Genomic DNA, 17,900 nt, shown 5'->3' with positions numbered 1-17,900 from the left:
GAGAGAGGGAGAGAGAGAGAGAGGGAGGGAGAGGGAGAGAGAGGGGGAGGGGGAGAGGGAGAGAGAGAGGGAGAGGGAGAGAGAGAGGGAGAGGGAGAGGGAGAGGGAGAGGGAGAGGGAGAGGGAGAGGGAGAGGGAGAGGGAGAGGGAGGGAGAGAGGGGGAGAGAGGGAGAGAGAGGGAGAGAGAGGGAGAGGGAGAGAGAAACAGGGCTCACTCAAAGCAGGGCTCATGCTCACCCAAAGCAGGGCTTGTGGTCAATCATAGTGGGCTCAAGCTCACCCGAAGTGGGGCTCAAGCTCACCTAAAGCAGGGCTCCAGATCACCCAATGTGGGACTCGAACTCATCTACCATGAGATCATGACCTGAGCCAAAGTCAGATGCTTAACGACTGAGCCACCTAGGTGCTCTGTTACATAAAAATTCTTAAATGCCATTTTAAATTGTATCATTTCATATTATATTATCATTGTATTAAATGAAAAATGTTAATACAGATTTAATTCAGAGTTTATTTATAGAGGTCCATGCAGGAAATTATTTACACCAGTGCTTCTAAAACTTCAATGCACGTATGAATTACCTGGAGAGCTTATGAAAATCAAAATGTAGATTTTTATTTAATGGCTGTGCAGTGGGTCAGAGAGTCTACAGTTCTATCAAGCTCCCAGAGATGCTGCCGCTACTGCTGATCTGTGAACCATTTTCAGCTGCAAAAATACAGACCCAAATGAATAGGACAAATGCCATTTTGGGGGTCCAGTCTAAATGTCTGTGAGATCCCTGCTTACAATAATACCAGATGCCAGATTTGACTGTAAAAAAATATTTCACTTTTATACTATATGTGGTATGAGTTGATATGATTTGAGTTCCTATATATAAGAGGCATAGGCATAGAAATATCACAGTGTAAGTAACTTGTTTGATTGATAATGATGTAAGCCAAACTTATTTATATGATGTCCATAATGCATTATGTATGGCAAAGTATTTTAGTTTAATAGAAACTCTGAAGAATAATTCAACATTATGGGTTAGCAAAATCTTAATCAATTTCAAATACTGTCATTTTGAAAATTTTAAAAATTGTAAGCAATGACTGACACAACTAAATTTTGTCAAAACTAATCTTATTCATTTTTTATGGCTACCTGATATGGTTTCACTTCAATATTCCCAATTAAAATTATGCTTCTGGTTTCATAATTATTTCCCTTTGCAATTATGGATTTCCTATACTTTGTTCAAATTTTTAATACTGGAGGCTCTTCAACAGTTCAGTATTCTATATTAATTTTCTAATAAGGAATTATGTATCTCTTTTTTAGAGCAAAATAATTCTGGTCTTTTGAGATTTTCTTTATTAAAGTGAGAATTCTAGGTGGCAATGTAAAATGGGTCAACCACTTTGGAAAAGTATGGCAATTCCTGAAAAAGTTAATCATATTCACCCTATGACCCAGAAATTGCACTCTTAGGTATATACTCGGGAGAAATAAAAACATACATTCAAGTAAAAACTCATACACAAATGTTCATAACAGAATTATTCTTAAAAGCCAAGGACGGAAATAACTTTACAAATTTCCACCAACTGTTGAATGGAGAAACAAAATTTTATATACATACATATCATATATATATATATGATATGTATATATATATATACATATATATATATGATATGTATATATATATATATAAGCAGTGACTGCTAATGGGTACAGGGTTTCTTCTGCAGGTGATATAAATGTTATAAAATTAGAGAGTGGTAACGGCTGCAAAACTCCGAATATACTAAGAACCACTGGATTGTATACTTTTAAAAGGATGAATTCTGGGACACCTGGGTGGCTTAGTCAGTTAAGTGTCTGACTCTTGATTTTTTGGCTCAGGTCATGATCCTAGGGTCATGGAATCAAGCTGTGCATGGGGCTCCTCACTGAGCATGCAGTCTGCTTGAGACCGTCTCTCCCTCTGCTCCTCTCCCCAACTCTCTCTCTAAATTAAAAGAAAAAAATGTTTTTAAGAAAAAAAATTTAAGGGTGAATTTTATGACATACAAACTATATCTTGACATTAAAAATTGAGAATTCTAGGGGCGCCTGGGTGGCTCAGTCGGTTAAGCGTCCGACTTCAGCTCAGGTCACGATCTCACGGTTCATGAGTTTGAGCCCCGCGTCAGGCTCTGGGCTGATGGCTCAGAGCCTGGAGCCTGCTTCCGATTCTGTGTCTCCCTCTCTCTCTGCCCCTCCCCCATTCATGCTCTGTCTCTCTCTGTCTCAAAAATAAATAAACATTAAAAAAAAAAATTAAAAAAAAAATTGAGAATTCTATAATTTCTACCATTTGTCATGAATATGAAAATCAAGAATAGTTAGTATGTCTCTGGGTCCTCTTCCACCGATATTTACCTACCATAATAATTTGAGCATGTGTTTAATATAAATTTTTATGCTTCTCAGTTTTATTCAGCTTGAAAAACAAATATTGCTACTTGATATCCTTCATTCTGATCAGAATTGCAAAAGTTAATAACATGGTCTAGAAATTAGTTATACAACTTTTCTATTTTACTTACAGCAAGAAATTTCATTAGGGCATTTCCAGTTTAATTCAAAGCTAGATTATATTGTAGTTTAAAACAACAAGTGGGGCACCTGGGTGGTTCAGTCAGTTAAGCTTCCAACTTTGGCTCAGGTTATGATCTCACAGTTCGTGGGTTTGAGGCTCACATTAGGCTCTGTGCTGACAACTCAGAGCTTGGAGCCTGCTTCACATTCTGTGTGTCCCTCTTTCTCTACCCCTCCCCCAGTCATGCTGTCTCTCTCCTTCAAATATAAATAAACATTAAAAATAAATAAATAAAAATAAATAAAACAACAAGTTCACATAGGCAAATTCCATGCACTATTCATTTTTGGTTTCAGTTCAAGGTAAGAGCTGTCAGGAAATAGAAAGACTTTGAGGCAGTTCAAGAGTCAGTTTCATTTGAATGCCTAAATTTAAAACTACAGTTAAAATTCTATTATTTATTTCTACCTTTTTTCTTTTCAAAATAGCATTTGCTTCTCCCATCATACATGCATATATCCTTGTCACATAAAACTTAAAACACATAGGAAAGCACAATGAAAAAAATATCACCTTTACCCTACCACTCATATAATAACCACTGTTAAAATTTTAGTTCATGTCCTGCCAGGAATTTTATTCACTCATATACATAAATAATATGTACATGGTATAAATCCTTATACATGTGTTTATAATATTTTGATCATGCTGAATATACAGATTTTTTGCTTTTATTTTTTCATTTAACAAAATATCTCAGACACTTTCCTGTGGCATTAAATATCTTTAATACTATAATTTTTTATGGCTTCATAGCATTTCAGCATATGGATGTATCATGATATAATGCTTCTAGTTTTTAAATATTGTAGATAATTATTCAAACATCCTTAGGCATCTTTGTATACACTGCTGACTACCTCTATAAGATTTACTTCCAAAAACCAGAACTGCAGTACCTATTGCTCATTATTTATTATTGATGAAAGCCAAAGAATCCAAATTAGAAGATAAAAAAACATTAAGGGAATCTGAGAAAAAAGTAATAATTACCTGACAAGGCAGCATCAAATCCCATGTCTTCTATTGCTTCTCTCAAAGTCTCTGGAGAAGTTAGTAGAGGATCATACTCAACAGTCCCATTGCCATTTGCAAGAGATACTCGTATGGATTTTACACCTGCCTTTTTTGATATGACACCCTCAATAGACTGCACACAAGAATTACAAGTCATACCACCAATGTTTATCACAGTTTCTTGAGTCAGAGGATGGCTTACTGTGTTCAAAGGAATCTTTTGAAGAGATGAGCTGGAGGGAGAGTTTGAGGTACTTTCAACTTCACTTATAATACTAACTCTGTATTGCCCTGGTGAGATGGCCTCTATTGCTTTTCTAAGGGTTTCTGGAGTGACTGAGCTTGCATTGTACTTCACTATGGCAGATCTATTCTCTAAAGAAACTACGATGCTGCTTACATATTGGAGTGTAGATAAAGCACTTTCAATATTTAACACACATGATTTACAATGCATGCCATCTATAATGAAAGTGACTGTTGAATCACTGCTATATGATGGACTCCTTTGCTGTGATCCTTCTGAGGATTTGACTGGTGTATTCTTTAGACGTTCTATATCAATAGCTCCCAATTTGAGGTACTTGGGCTGTTTTTTGATGAATGCTGGAAAGCCCACGGCTTCAATCTGTTTTTTAATTTCCTCTGCTGTGATAAGATGAGGTTGATAAACAATAGTAGCTTCTTGGTTGTCCAAGGAGACTAGTTAGTGAAAAGAGAAATATTTAATTCAGTTATTCTTAGGCCACTTCAGAAAACATTCTGTAGTTTTCAAATCAATACCACACAAAATTGTTTGTCTTCGTTGTCACTAGCTTTTCTTAAGATAATTCTGTTTTCATAAAATGTTACTGACACAGACTAGAAAAAAGTAAAAAAATATGACTACTTTATCTATGGTCTCCAAGTTTCTGCATGCCTGAACAGAAACAGATTAGAGGTAGAGAGGACCCCAGGCATGTTGAGTTAAAAACGCTGAACTCCATGAACTGCCACCCCAGCTACATTTTCTGCTAGTTCAAAACTCATGTAGTTTTTAATTATAATCATTAGCTTTACCCACATTAATCCTGGGAATATGCACACTGTACCTCAGACTTCAATGAAGCAGTAAGCATTCTAGTCTGTGGATTCAAAACCCATGCTTAAGAGGAAAGCAAAAACTTAAAAGGCCAAAACAGAAAGCTAATCCTTAGAAAACAACCAAATACCACCAGATATATTACCTTTAATTCGCTGAACACCTTGCAGCTTCCCAATTTTTCCTTCAATGGTGCTGGTGCATGAATGGCAGGTCATTCCTTCTACTTTCATCTTCAGCATGACTTCACCTACTTGAGCCATACTATAATCTTCACAAGTTCCTGACTTTTTCTCCAGAGTTCCAATATCTAAACTGAGATCCGGAAGCAGCTCTATTATCTGATTGGCATTCAGAATAGAAGGGATTATTGTCACCACTACAGTTCTTTGCTGAGGGGAAATTTTAATGTCTGTCACACCCTTGGTCTTGAGCAATATGCTTTGGATATGGTCCCATGGCAGAGTCAGTGAAGCAGCAACAGTCAGAAACACAGTGTCAGTTAAAACAGGGACAGGGTTAGGATTGTGGAGAACAGCATCAAAGCCCATGTCATCAATAGCTTCCTGGAGGGTCTTTGGAGTCTGTAGTTTAGGGTCATAAATAATAGTTGCATTTTTTTCTTCCAGTGAAACCTTTTGGAAGAGAATTTCAAAAGTCAGTTTAATTCAATTTTATGACCTAGAACTTAAAAAATAGCAATCATCATGCCGCATTCAAGAAGAATGGGACAAATAATTCAACCAAATGGAGTTTCTCTATTAGTTCTCATCTTTACTATTCTCTTTGGAAAGAAACAAAAAAATGTCTTCTGTACTTATAGGAATGATAAATTTGTATGTAGGTGTATGTGACTCAGCTACTGATTAGGCATTTGAAACACACACACGGACAAACACACCCTGGAATTTTACAACAGAGCACAAACAACTTTTTCCTACTATCTCCTTTCACAAATTATTCCAATACTTCACTCTCTATCAATTCAAAGATAATAAAGAAAACAGGATCAGCTGCAGAAAATAAAAGGTGATATGAAGTTTAAATTTTAAGATGTTTGATTAAAATAACTTTGTTCGGAAGAAAAGATATAAACATGCTAGTGTGTGATTAAAGGCAATGATAGGATTTTGTAGCATATACTCCTATATCCTTCTAAGTCCCTATAGCCTAGTATTACTTTTATTCAAAATAAGAACATCTTTATTGCTTCGCCTGATTCAATGATAAAAATAATGATTGTATTCCTAAAGCTCAGCTACTGTATATAATTTAACTACTACCATGACTGCATGCATATCTGGCTGACATCTTACAAAAATTAATGGTGTAGTCATACACACAAATACATGTGCACACACACACACACACACACACACACAGTCACTGGGTTGGGAGTCAGAAGATTTGAGTTCCATTGTCAATTTTCCACTTATTAGTCAACACATTCATTAATTCTACCATCTGAAAAATTGGGAAATATGCCCTATAATCTTCTAGAGTTGTTATAAGAGCAAATAGATAGGAAAGTAGTTCTTTGCAGCAGTGAGTTATATAAAGGTAAACACCGAACAAGTAATATTTATCAAGCACCTATTATATGTGCCAGGAACTGGGATTCTCAAGATACAACGGTGAGCATGACACAGTCACAGGGAGGAATATTAGCATAGAAAATACAGAAAAGAGACATGTATTTATCCCTGGGAATATGGGTCAGAAAAGCCTTCTTAGGGGAGATAAGACCTGAATGTAAACAAACACACAGAAATTAGCAAGAATGTATGAGGCAGGAATTCCAGACAAATGGATAAAGTAGATAAAGATGATAAACTGGAGAATGAGGCAACTGATTTACTATGGGGTCCACTTTATGCCAATAATGGTAATTCAGCCTATAGGTAATAGAGAGTCACAAAAAAATTTAACAAGGGAATGACATGATTGTATTAGCATTTTAGAGAAGAATCATTTTGGAGACACAGCAGATGTGTGGGGGGTGGAATGGAGTGACAGGATAGGAGATCAGTTAGGAGACTATTGCAATTGTAATAGTGGTACATAGAAGATCTGAATTAAGGCATGAATACTGAGGGTAAAGAAAAAGGGGCAATTCCAAGATACATTTGGGAGGGCAAGAACTAGTAAGGAGATTATAGAGAGTAAAGGAGATGACTATGAGTTACAGGTTTCTGGCCTGGGCCAGTGGATAGATGGTGTTGCCATTAACTGTTATCAGAGAGAAGAAAACTGGAGGACGAGGTTGGAGTGGTGGGAAAAGAAAGATGATAAATTTAGTTTTAGACCCAACTGATTTTGAGAGATGGTAGGGTATTAATGTTCTAAAGGCAGTTAAAATATGAGCATTATTATTTTAGATTCCTGGTGAAAATCTTTGTTCCATAAATAAAAGCAACACCAAAATATAATTAAAAGTAATTAAGAGAAGGAAATCTCACTTTAAACTGTCAACAATAGTTATATAGTTAAATCTTTCTTCCTTTAGCTTGGTAATCAATGGCTAGGTATTTGGTGAAATCTTAAAATGCACCTCTGGCACAGAAAAGATGCTTAGACTAGTAATTCTAGTTGGTCATCTTGATCTTAGTTGTGGAAGAAACCACTAACATAAGTGATTCAAAACAGAAAAAGTGGGAAAATAATTTATATTTTGTTTTGGAATACACCATATAACATTTTCCATGAATAAGTTGCAGTATAGCCAAACCACGTGCAGTTCCGACATATACTTTTGAAACAGATACAATACAAATATAGTCATTACAAAATGAAGGCTTTTGTGGCTTTGTATCTCTAAATAGATTCTCTTTCAAACTCTAATCACACTCCAATGATTTTTCTGATTAATAAAATTACTTTAAAAATTTTAAATATTCAAACTAAAGAGGAAGATGGAGAACAGATGAGGGGTGGGGGAGGAGTGACTATAAAGGGGCTGAACAGGGGAGTTTTTTGACATGATGGGACTATGGTGTCCTGGTTGTGTTGGGAGTTAAATAAATATATAGATATGTTAAAATTCACCAAACTAAAAAAAAAAAAAAATCACAGAACTTTATATCAAAAAGAAGTCAATTTTACGTATGATAATTGTGTTTTAAACAAAACAAAACTAAAATAAAAAAATTCAGTTAGTTGCATTAGCCACATTTCAAGTGTTCAATGGCCAATGTGGCTAAGTTGTTGCCATATGGTACTGGGTATATATAGAACATTTCCATCATCGCAGAATATTCCATTGGACAGTACAGATCCAGGTACTACTATACTTTTTCTGATAAAGTACCAAACTTTTTTAAAAGGGTGTAGATTTCTTTTTTCCTTTATGTTTAAGTACACTGTATATGGTATCTCTTTAAAAAGATCTGGTTTTGAGCTAATTTCCATCCCCCCAGAAATGTTAATTTACCAACATATCCAATGAGAAACCATTCTTAAAACTGATTTTTCGGGTGCATGGGTGGCTCAGTCGGTTAAACATCTGACTCTTGATTTCAGTTCAGGTCATGATCTCATGGTTGGTGAGATCAAGCCCTGTGTTGGGCTCTGCACTGACAGTGAGGAACCTGCTTGGGATTTTCACTCCCTCTCTCTCTGGCCCTCCTCTGCTCGCATACTCCCCACCCTCAAGATAAATAAATAAACTTTTAAAAAAATGATTTAAATTTTTTTTAGTGTTTTATTTTATTTTTTGAGAGAGAGAGAGATAGAGATGGAGCATGAGCAGGGAAAGGACAAAGAGAGAGGGAGACACAAACTCCGAAGCAGGCTCCAGGCTCTGAACTGTCTGCACAGAGCCTGATGTGGGGCTCGAACCCACAAACCGTGAGATCATGCCTGAGCTGAAGTTGGACACTCAACTGACTGAGCCACCCAGGAGCCCCCAAAAAATGATTTTAAAAGCAAAAGTCACTTTGTCTCTAGAGGATTTGATATGCTTTCTACTGCATTAGCCTATCTTCTGTAAAAGACATAAGGAAATAAGGAAACTATTTATATAAAATACTATGTTAAAAAGTTATATTATCCTACGTTGTTTTCATGCTGTAGACTGAAAGCACTTCCTTATGTAGTAACTTCTATTTGTGTGTTTTAAAGCTGTCCAACCACACTTAGCACAAACAAAAATGTTCCCCTTTGGGGAAACTTTCCTCAACTTTTCCTCTGAATATTAGATATCAAAGAGATGTTTCAAGCCTAAAATCTCAAAGGAAACAAAAACAAGCAGCACCTTTGTTTCTTTTAAGAGGAAATTCACATGGTGATTATCACAATACTGTTATGGATGTCAAATGCGTGGGCAGGAAGCTAAAATAACATTTATTTATTCAACAAATATTTAAGGAGTGCCTATTATGTGCCTGACACTGTGCTAAGCTGCTAGGGACACAATGGTGAGCAAAAACAAGCAATGACTCTGTAGACCCAGAAATTGCTGGTAGCAGTACAATTCTGGGTCTATGTAGCTCTCCTTTCACATTAACCCCACCAACAAAAACCACCTCCACCTATTCCCTACATTGTTCAAAAGTTTCAACAGCTTGTCTTTTTCTATCTTTCACTGGGAACCAGTGCCGTTATTTTAACTTTTATAAGAACTATATTTCCATTAAATCAATAATTCCTCTGAAAATAAACATGTAACAGTCTACAAATTATGACTGTGGCTCATAGGAAGGCCTCAAGGTGGAAAACTATTTCTATATTTGGATGAAGGCAGGACTGGAAGAGAAGAAATGAAATCAAACATACTCTGTGGCCTCAAATGCATTAATAGTGGAGTAGAGAGTATTAAATGTCGACAGGAATTGTAAAGATCCATTATTTTAATGAGTATGGTATTCTTTATCTACTGAAATATAATATATGAAATTCAAGTACAGTATACTTTATCTGCATGTGATTTCTATATGATTTGCTCTCAAGCAAGATGAATGCTAGAACCTTGGACAAATCACCCTAACTCCAAGGGCTGCACCTTCCTAAGAAGGAGGTTTCATAACAACTCAACATTATCAGCAGTTCTTCAGGGCTTGAAAGGATTCTGTCATTTTATACAGAATGAAGGGAGAAAAGTGAAATGATTTATCAGTTATATTGAATTTCTAGTATGTTTGATTCACCAACCACAAATACTTTTGATTCAAGTAAAAACTATTTAAAATGCATGAGGGACCTCATATATATTACATACTTCACACTACAAATTCTATTATTGTTTGTTGAAAAAATAATGTGTATATACTAATCAAGTAAAACTCTACTTTGATGCTTCAATATACGATACCAAAAATTAAAATATCATAAGAAAAATCCATTAATATAAACTGTATGGTGCTGGCACAAAAATAGACACACAGATCAATGGAACAAAACAGACAACCAAGAAACAAACCTATGCTTGTATGGTAAATGAGTCTATGACAAAGGAGGCAAGAATATACAATGAGGAAAAGACAGTCTCTTCAATAAATGGTGCTGGGAAAACTGGAAAACTACATGTAAAGGAATTAAACTGGATCACTAACACCATACACAAAAATAAACTTAAAATGGATGAAACACTTAAATGTGAGACCTGAAATCATAAAAATCCTAGAAGAGAACACAGGCAGCAATTTCTCTGACATCAACCATCACATTTTTCTAGATACCTCCTTAGGCAACAGAAACAAAAACAAAAATAAACTACTGGGACTACACCAAAATAACAAGCTTTTTACACAGTAAAGAAACCATAAACAAAACACAAAAGTAACCTACTGACTGGAAGAAGATATTTCCAAATAACATATCTGATAAAGGGTTAGTATCCAAAATATATACGCTCTCTCCCCGGTATCTCACTGCTGTGTCGGTGCAGAATTTGCTTTTTGTAGGAGAGAGAGGGAAGATGGCAGCATAGGAGGACGCTGGGCTCACCGAGCGTCCTGCTGATCACTTAGATTCCACCTACACCTGCCTAAATAACCCAGAAAACCGCCAGAGGATTAGCAGAATGGAGTCTCCGGAGCCAAGCACAGACGAGAGGCCCACGGAAGAGGGGACCCTCCTGAAGTGGATCACCTAAGGAGAAGCGAGCTAAGCCTGCCCCTCCTGCCCCCGTGCACCTTGCCTACCCACCCCAGCTAATACGCCAGATCCCCAGCACCACAAGCCTGGCAGTGTGCAAGTAGCCCAGACGGGCCACGCCACCCCACAGTGAAACCTGCCCCTAGGAGAGGGGAAGAGAAGGCACACACCAGTCTGACTGTGGCCCCAGCTGTGGGCTGGGGGCAGACATCAGGACTGACTGTGGCCCCGCCCACCAACTCCAGTTATACACCACAGCACAGGGGAAGTGCCCTGCAGGTCCCCACCACTCCAGGGACTATCCAAAATGACCAAACGGAAGAATTCCCCTCAGAAGAATCTCCAGGAAATAACAACAGCTAATGAACTGATCAAAAAGGATTTAAATAATATAACAGAAAGTGAATTTAGAATAATAGTCATAAAATTAATCACTAGGCTTGAAAACAGTATAGAGGACAGCAGAGAATCTATTGCTACAGAGATCAAGAGACTAAGGAACAGTCACGAGGAGCTGAAAAACGCTTTAAATGAAATGCAAAACAAAATGGAAACCACGACGGCTCGGCTTGAAGAGGCAGAGGAGACAATAGGTGAACTAGAAGATAAAGTTATGGAAAAAGAGGAAGCTGAGAGAAAGAGAGATAAAAAAATCCAGGAGTATGAGGGGAAAATTAGAGAACTAAGTGATACACTAAAAAGAAATAATATACGCATACTTGGTATCCCAGAGGAGGAAGAGAGAGGGAAAGGTGCTGAAGGGGTACTTGAAGAAATTATAGCTGAGAACTTCCCTGAACTGGGGAAGGAAAAAGGCATTGAAATCCAAGAGGCACAGAGAACTCCTTTCAGACGTAACTTGAATCGATCTTCTGCATGACATATCATAGTGAAACTGGCAAAATACAAGGATAAAAAGAAAATTCTGAAAGCAGCAAGGGATAAACGTGCCCTCACATATAAAGGGAGACCTATTAGACTCGTGACTGATCTCTCTTTTGAAACTTGGCAGGCCAGAAAGGCTTGGCACGATATCTTCAGTGTGCTAAACAGAAACAATATGCAGCCGAGAATCCTTTATCCAGCAAGTCTGTCATTTAGAATAGAAGGAGAGATAAAGGTCTTCCCAAACAAACAAAAACTGAAGGAATTTGTCACCACTAAACCAGCCCTACAAGAGATCCTAAGGGGGATCCTGTGAGACAAAGTACCAGAGACATCACTACAAGCATAAAACATACAGACATCACAATGACTCTAAACCCGTATCTTTCTATAACACTGAATGTAAATGGATTAAATGCGCCAACCAAAAGACATAGGCTATCAGAATGGATAAAAAACAAGACCCATCTATTTGCTGTCTACAAGAGACTCATTTTAGATCAGAGGACACCTTTAGATTGAGAGTGAGGGGATGGAGAACTATTTATCATGCTACTGGAAGTCAAAAGAAAGCTGGAGTAGCCATACTTATATCAGACAAACTAGACTTTAAATTAAAGGCTGTAACAAGAGATGAAGAAGGGCATTATATAATAATTACAGGGTCTATCCATCAGGAAGAGCTAACAATTATAAATGTCTATGCGCCGAATACCGGAGCTCCCAAATATATAAAACAATTACTCATAAACATAAGAAACCTTATTGATAAGAATGTGGTAACTGCAGGGGACTTTAACACCCCACTTACAGAAATGGACAGATCATCTAGACACACGGTCAATAAAGAAACAAGGGCCCTGAATGATACATTGGATCAGATGGACTTGACAGATATATTTAGAACTCTGCATCCCAAAGCAACAGAATATACTTTCTTCTCGAGTGCACATGGAACATTCTCCAAGATAGATCATATACTGGGTCACAAAACAGCCCTTCATAAGTTTACAAGAATTGAAATTACACCATGCATACTTTCAGACCACAACGCTATGAAGCGTGAAATCAACCACAGGAAAAAGTCTGGAAAACCTCCAAAAGCATGGAGGTTAAAGAACACCCTACTAACGAATGAGTGGGTCAACCAGGCAATTAGAGAAGAAATTAAAAAATATATGGAAACAAACGAAAATGAAAATACAACAATCCAAACGCTTTGGGATGCAGCGAAGGCAGTCCTAAGAGGAAAATACATTGCAATCCAGGCCTATCTCAAGAAACAAGAAAAATCCCAAAATCTAACAGCACACCTAAAGGAAATAGAAGCAGAACAGCAAAGGCAGCCTAAACCCAGCAGAAGAAGAGAAATAATAAAGATCAGAGCAGAAATAAACAATATAGAATCTAAAAAAACGTTAGAGCAGATCAACGAAACCAAGAGTTGGTTTTTTGAAAAATAAACAAAATTGACAAACCTCTAGCCAGGCTTCTCAAAAAGAAAAGGGAGATGACCCAAATAGATAAAATCATGAATGAAAATGGAATTATTACAACCAATCCCTCAGAGATACAAACAATTATTTAGGGAATACTATGAAAAATTATATGCCAACAAATTGGACAACCTGGAAGAAATGGACAAATTCCTAAACACCCACGCTCTTCCAAAACTCAATCAGGAGGAAATAGAAAGCTTGAACAGACCCATAACCAGCGAAGAAATTGAATCGGTTATCAAAAATCTCCCAACAAATAAGAGTCCAGGACCAGATGGCTTCCCAGGGGAGTTCTACCAGACGTTTAAAGCAGAGATAATACCTACCCTTCTCAAGCTATTCCAAGAAATAGAAAGGGAAGGAAAACTTCCAGACTCATTCTATGAAGCCAGTATTACTTTGATTCCTAAACCAGACAGAGACCCAGCATGAAAAGAGAACTACAGGCCAATATCCCTGATGAATATGGATGCAAAAATTCTTAATAAGATACTAGCAAATCGAATTCAATGGCATATAAAAAGAATTATTCACCATGATCAAGTGGGATTCATTCCTGGGATGCAGGGCTGGTTCAACATTCGCAAATCAATCAAAGTGATACATCACATTAACAAAAAAAAAGAGAAGAACCATATGATCCTGTCAATCGATGCAGAAAAGGCCTTTGACAAAATCCAGCACCCTTTATTAATAAAAACCCTTGAGAAAGTTGGGATAGAAGGAACATACTTAAACATCATAAAAGCCATTTCTGAAAAGCCCACAGCTAACATCATCCTCAATGGGGAAAAACTGAGAGCTTTTTCCCTGAGATCAGGGACACGACAGGGATGCCCACTCTCACCGCTGTTGTTTAACATAGTGCTGGAAGTGCTAGCATCAGCAATCAGACAACAAAAGGAAATCAAAGGCATCAAAATTGGCAAAGATGAAGTCAAGCTTTCGCTTTTTGCAGATGACATGATATTATACATGGAAAATCCGACACACTCCACCAAAAGTCTGCTAGAACTGATACATGAATTCAGCAAAGTTGCAGGATACAAAATCAAAGTATAGAAATCAGTTGCATTCTTATACACTAACAATGAAGCAACAGAAAGACAAATAAAGAAACTGATCCCATTCACAATTGCACCAAGAAGCATAAAATACCTAGGAATAAATCTAACCAAAGATGTAAAAGATCTGTATGCTGAAAACTATAGAAAGCTTATGTAGGTAATTGAAGAAGATATAAAGAAATGGAAAGACATTCCCTGCTCATGGATTGGAAGAATAAATATTGTCAAAATGTCAATACTACCCAAAGCTATCTACACATTCAATGCAATCCCAATCAAAATTGCACCAGCATTCTTCTCGAAACTAGAACAAGCAATCCTAAAATTCATATGGAACCATAAAAGGCCCCGAATAGCCAAAGTCATTTTGAAGAAGAAGACCAAAGCAGGAGGCATCACAATCCCAGACTTTAGTCTCTACTACAAAGCTGTCATCATCAAGACAGCATGGTATTGGCATAAAAACAGACACATAGACCAATGGAATAGAATAGAAACCCCAGAACTAGACCCACAAATGTATGGCCAACTCATTTTTGACAAAGCAGGAAAGAACATCCAATGGAAAAAAGACAGTCTCTTTCACAAATGGTGCTGGGAGAACGGGACAGCAACATGCAGAAGGTTGAAACTAGACCACTTTCTCACACCATTCACAAAAATAAACTCAAAATGGATAAAGGACCTGAATGTGAGACAGGAAACCATCAAAACCTTAGAGGAGAAAGCAGGAAAAGACCTCTCTGACCTCAGCCGTAGCAATCTCTTAATCGGCACATCCCCAAAGGCAAGGGAATTAAAAGCAAAAGTGAACTACTGGGACCTTATGAAGATAAAAAGCTTCTGCACAGCAAAGGAAACAACCAACAAAACTAAAAGGCAACCAACGGAATGGGAAAAGATATTTGCAAATGACATATCGGACAAAGGGCTAGTATCCAAAATCTATAAAGAGCTCACCAAACTCCACACCCGAAAAACAAATAACCCAGTGAAGAAATGGGCAGAAAACATGAATAGACACTTCTCTAAAGAAGACATCCGGATGGCCAACAGGCACATGAAAAGATGTTCAACGTCGCTCCTTATCAGGGAAATACAAATCAAAACCACACTCAGATACCACCTCACGCCAGTCAGAGTGGCCAAAATGAAGAAATCAGGAGACTATAGACGCTGGAGAGGATGTGGAGAAACGGGAACCCTCTTGCACTGTTGGTGGGAATGCAAATTGGTGCAGCCGCTCTGGAAAGCAGTGTGGAAGTTCCTCAGAAAATTAAAAATAGACCTACCCTATGACCCAGCAATAGCACTGCTAGGAATTTATCCAAGGGATACAGGAGTACTGATGCATAGGGGCACTTGTACCCCAATGTTTATAGCAGCACTCTCAACAATAGCCAAATTATGGAAAGAGCCTAAATATCCATCAACTGATGAATGGATAAAGAAATTGTGGTTTATATACACAATGGAATACTACGTGGCAATGAGAAAAAATGAAATATGGCCTTTTGTAGCAACGTGGATGGAACTGGAGAGTGTGATGCTAAGTGCAATAAGCCATACAGAGAAAGACAGATACCATATGGTTTCACTCTTATGTGGATCCTGAGAAACTTAACAGAAACCCATGGGGGAGGGGAAGGAAAAAAAAAAAAAAAGAGGTTAGAGTGGGAGAGAGCCAAAGCATAAGAGACTGTTAAAAACTGAGAACAAACTGAGGGTTGATGGGGGGTGGGAGGGAGGGCAGGGTGGGTGATGGGTATTGAGGAGGGCACCTTTTGGGATGAGCACTGGGTGTTGTATGGAAACCAATTTGACAGTAAATTTCATATATTAAAAAAATAAATTAAAAAAAAAAAAGAAAAGGTGGTATATATATGTATAATGGAATATTACTCAGCCATAAAAAAGAATGAAATCTTGCCATTCGCAATGACATGGGTGGAGCTAGATAGACAGTATTATGGTAAGTGAAATAAGTCAGTCAGAGAAAGACAAACACCATATGATTTCACTCATATGTGAAAATTAAGAAACAACACAAACAGGCACCTGGGGGACTCAGTTGGTTAAGCATCCAACTTCAGCTCAGGTCATGATCTCGCAGCCCATGGGTTCTAGTCCCACATCGAGCTCTGTGCTGGCAGCTCAGAGCCTGGAGCCTCCTTCGGATTCTGCGTCTCCCTCTCTCTCTGCACCTCCCCCACTCATACTCTTTCTCTGTCTCTCAAAAATAAATGTTAAAAAAAATTTAATAAAAAAAGAAACAAAACAAACAAATGGGGTGGGTGGAAGAAGGCGAACCAAGAAATAGACTCTTACCTATAGAGAACAAACTGATGGTTGTCAGAGGGGAGGTAGGTGGGGCAATGGGTAAAATAGGTGATGGGGATTAAGGGGTACACTCTTTGTGATAAGCAACAAGTGTTGTATGGAAGTATTGAATCACTAAACTGTACACATGAAACTAATATAATACTGTATATTAACTAACTGGAATTTAAGTAAAAATTTTTAAAACACACAATGAGGGGCACTTGGGTCGCTCAGTCAGTTGAGCATTGGACTCTTGATTTTGGCTCAGGTCATGATCCCAGGGTTATGGGATCAAGCCCTGCAGCAGGTTCTCTCCCTCTGTCCCCCTCCCCTGGTCATGTGCTTGCTCTCTCCCTCTTACTCTAAATAAATAAATAAACAAACAAACAGAATGAAAAGTCACAGACTGAAAAATATTTGCAAAGCACACATCTAAAAGTAGATTTATATTGAAAATATATAAAGGACAATCAAAATTGAATAATAAGGAAACAAAAAAAAACAGCTAAAAATCTGACAAAATCTTTTACAGCCATTTGACCGAAGAAGAAAAACAAATGCCTATAACACACAAAAAGATGCCCAACAACATTAGCCATTAAGGAAATGAGAACTGGTATGCTACCACTACACACCCACTAGAATGTCTATAACTAAAAAGACTGATGATACAAAGTGTTAGAATGTAGAAAAAGTAGAACCCACAAACATTGCTGGTGAGAAGATAAAATAGTACAGCCACTGTAGTAAATCTTTTGCCAGTGCCTCAAAAAATTAAACATACAATAAAAATTTTTTTTAATGTTTTATTTATTCTTAAGAGAGAGACAGACAGAGCATGAGCAGGTGAGGGGCAGAGCGAGAGAGGGACACAGAATCTGAAGCAGGCTCCAGGCTCTGAGCTAGTCAGCATAGAGCCCGACACAGGGCTCAAACTCACAAGCCGTGAGATCACGGTCTGAGCTGAAGTCGGATGCTTAACCAACTGAGCCACCCAGGTGCCCCTACAAAAATCAAACATACATTTAACATACAATGGAACAAATTTAATCCTAGGAATATTCACAAGAGAAAACCTATATCCACATAAAGACTTGTATGTAAACACTCAGAGTGTTTTTCATACTGATTGTTTTTCACAATCACAAAGAGGAAACAATCCAAATGTCTCTCAATGAGTGAATGGGTAAACAAATTGTGGCACATCCACACAATGGAATACTCCTCAGCAATAAAAAGGAAATAACCAGTGATACAAACAACATAAGTAGATCTGAAATGCATAACGCTAAGTGA

At 37.6% G+C, this 17,900-nt stretch overlaps 1 protein-coding gene across 1 annotated transcript in view; it reads right to left on the bottom strand.

Annotated features, from left to right (window-relative positions):
- Nucleotides 1–17,900, bottom strand: part of ATP7A (ATPase copper transporting alpha) — a 159,697-nt gene that overhangs the window by 69,126 nt on the left and 72,671 nt on the right. Inside the window, exons 3-4 of the mRNA XM_049643998.1 lie at nucleotides 4,884–5,373; nucleotides 3,634–4,359 (exon numbers count right to left, since the gene is read on the bottom strand). Coding sequence (XP_049499955.1) covers nucleotides 3,634–4,359; nucleotides 4,884–5,373 — 1,216 coding nt within the window. The remainder of the gene's footprint in view (nucleotides 1–3,633; nucleotides 4,360–4,883; nucleotides 5,374–17,900) is intronic.

The sequence above is a fragment of the Panthera uncia genome, chromosome X (assembly GCF_023721935.1).
Source record: "Panthera uncia isolate 11264 chromosome X, Puncia_PCG_1.0, whole genome shotgun sequence".
NCBI lineage: Eukaryota > Metazoa > Chordata > Mammalia > Carnivora > Felidae > Panthera > Panthera uncia.
The sequence above is the reverse complement of the archived record's forward strand: the minus strand, read 5'-3'. Positions and strand labels throughout refer to the sequence as shown.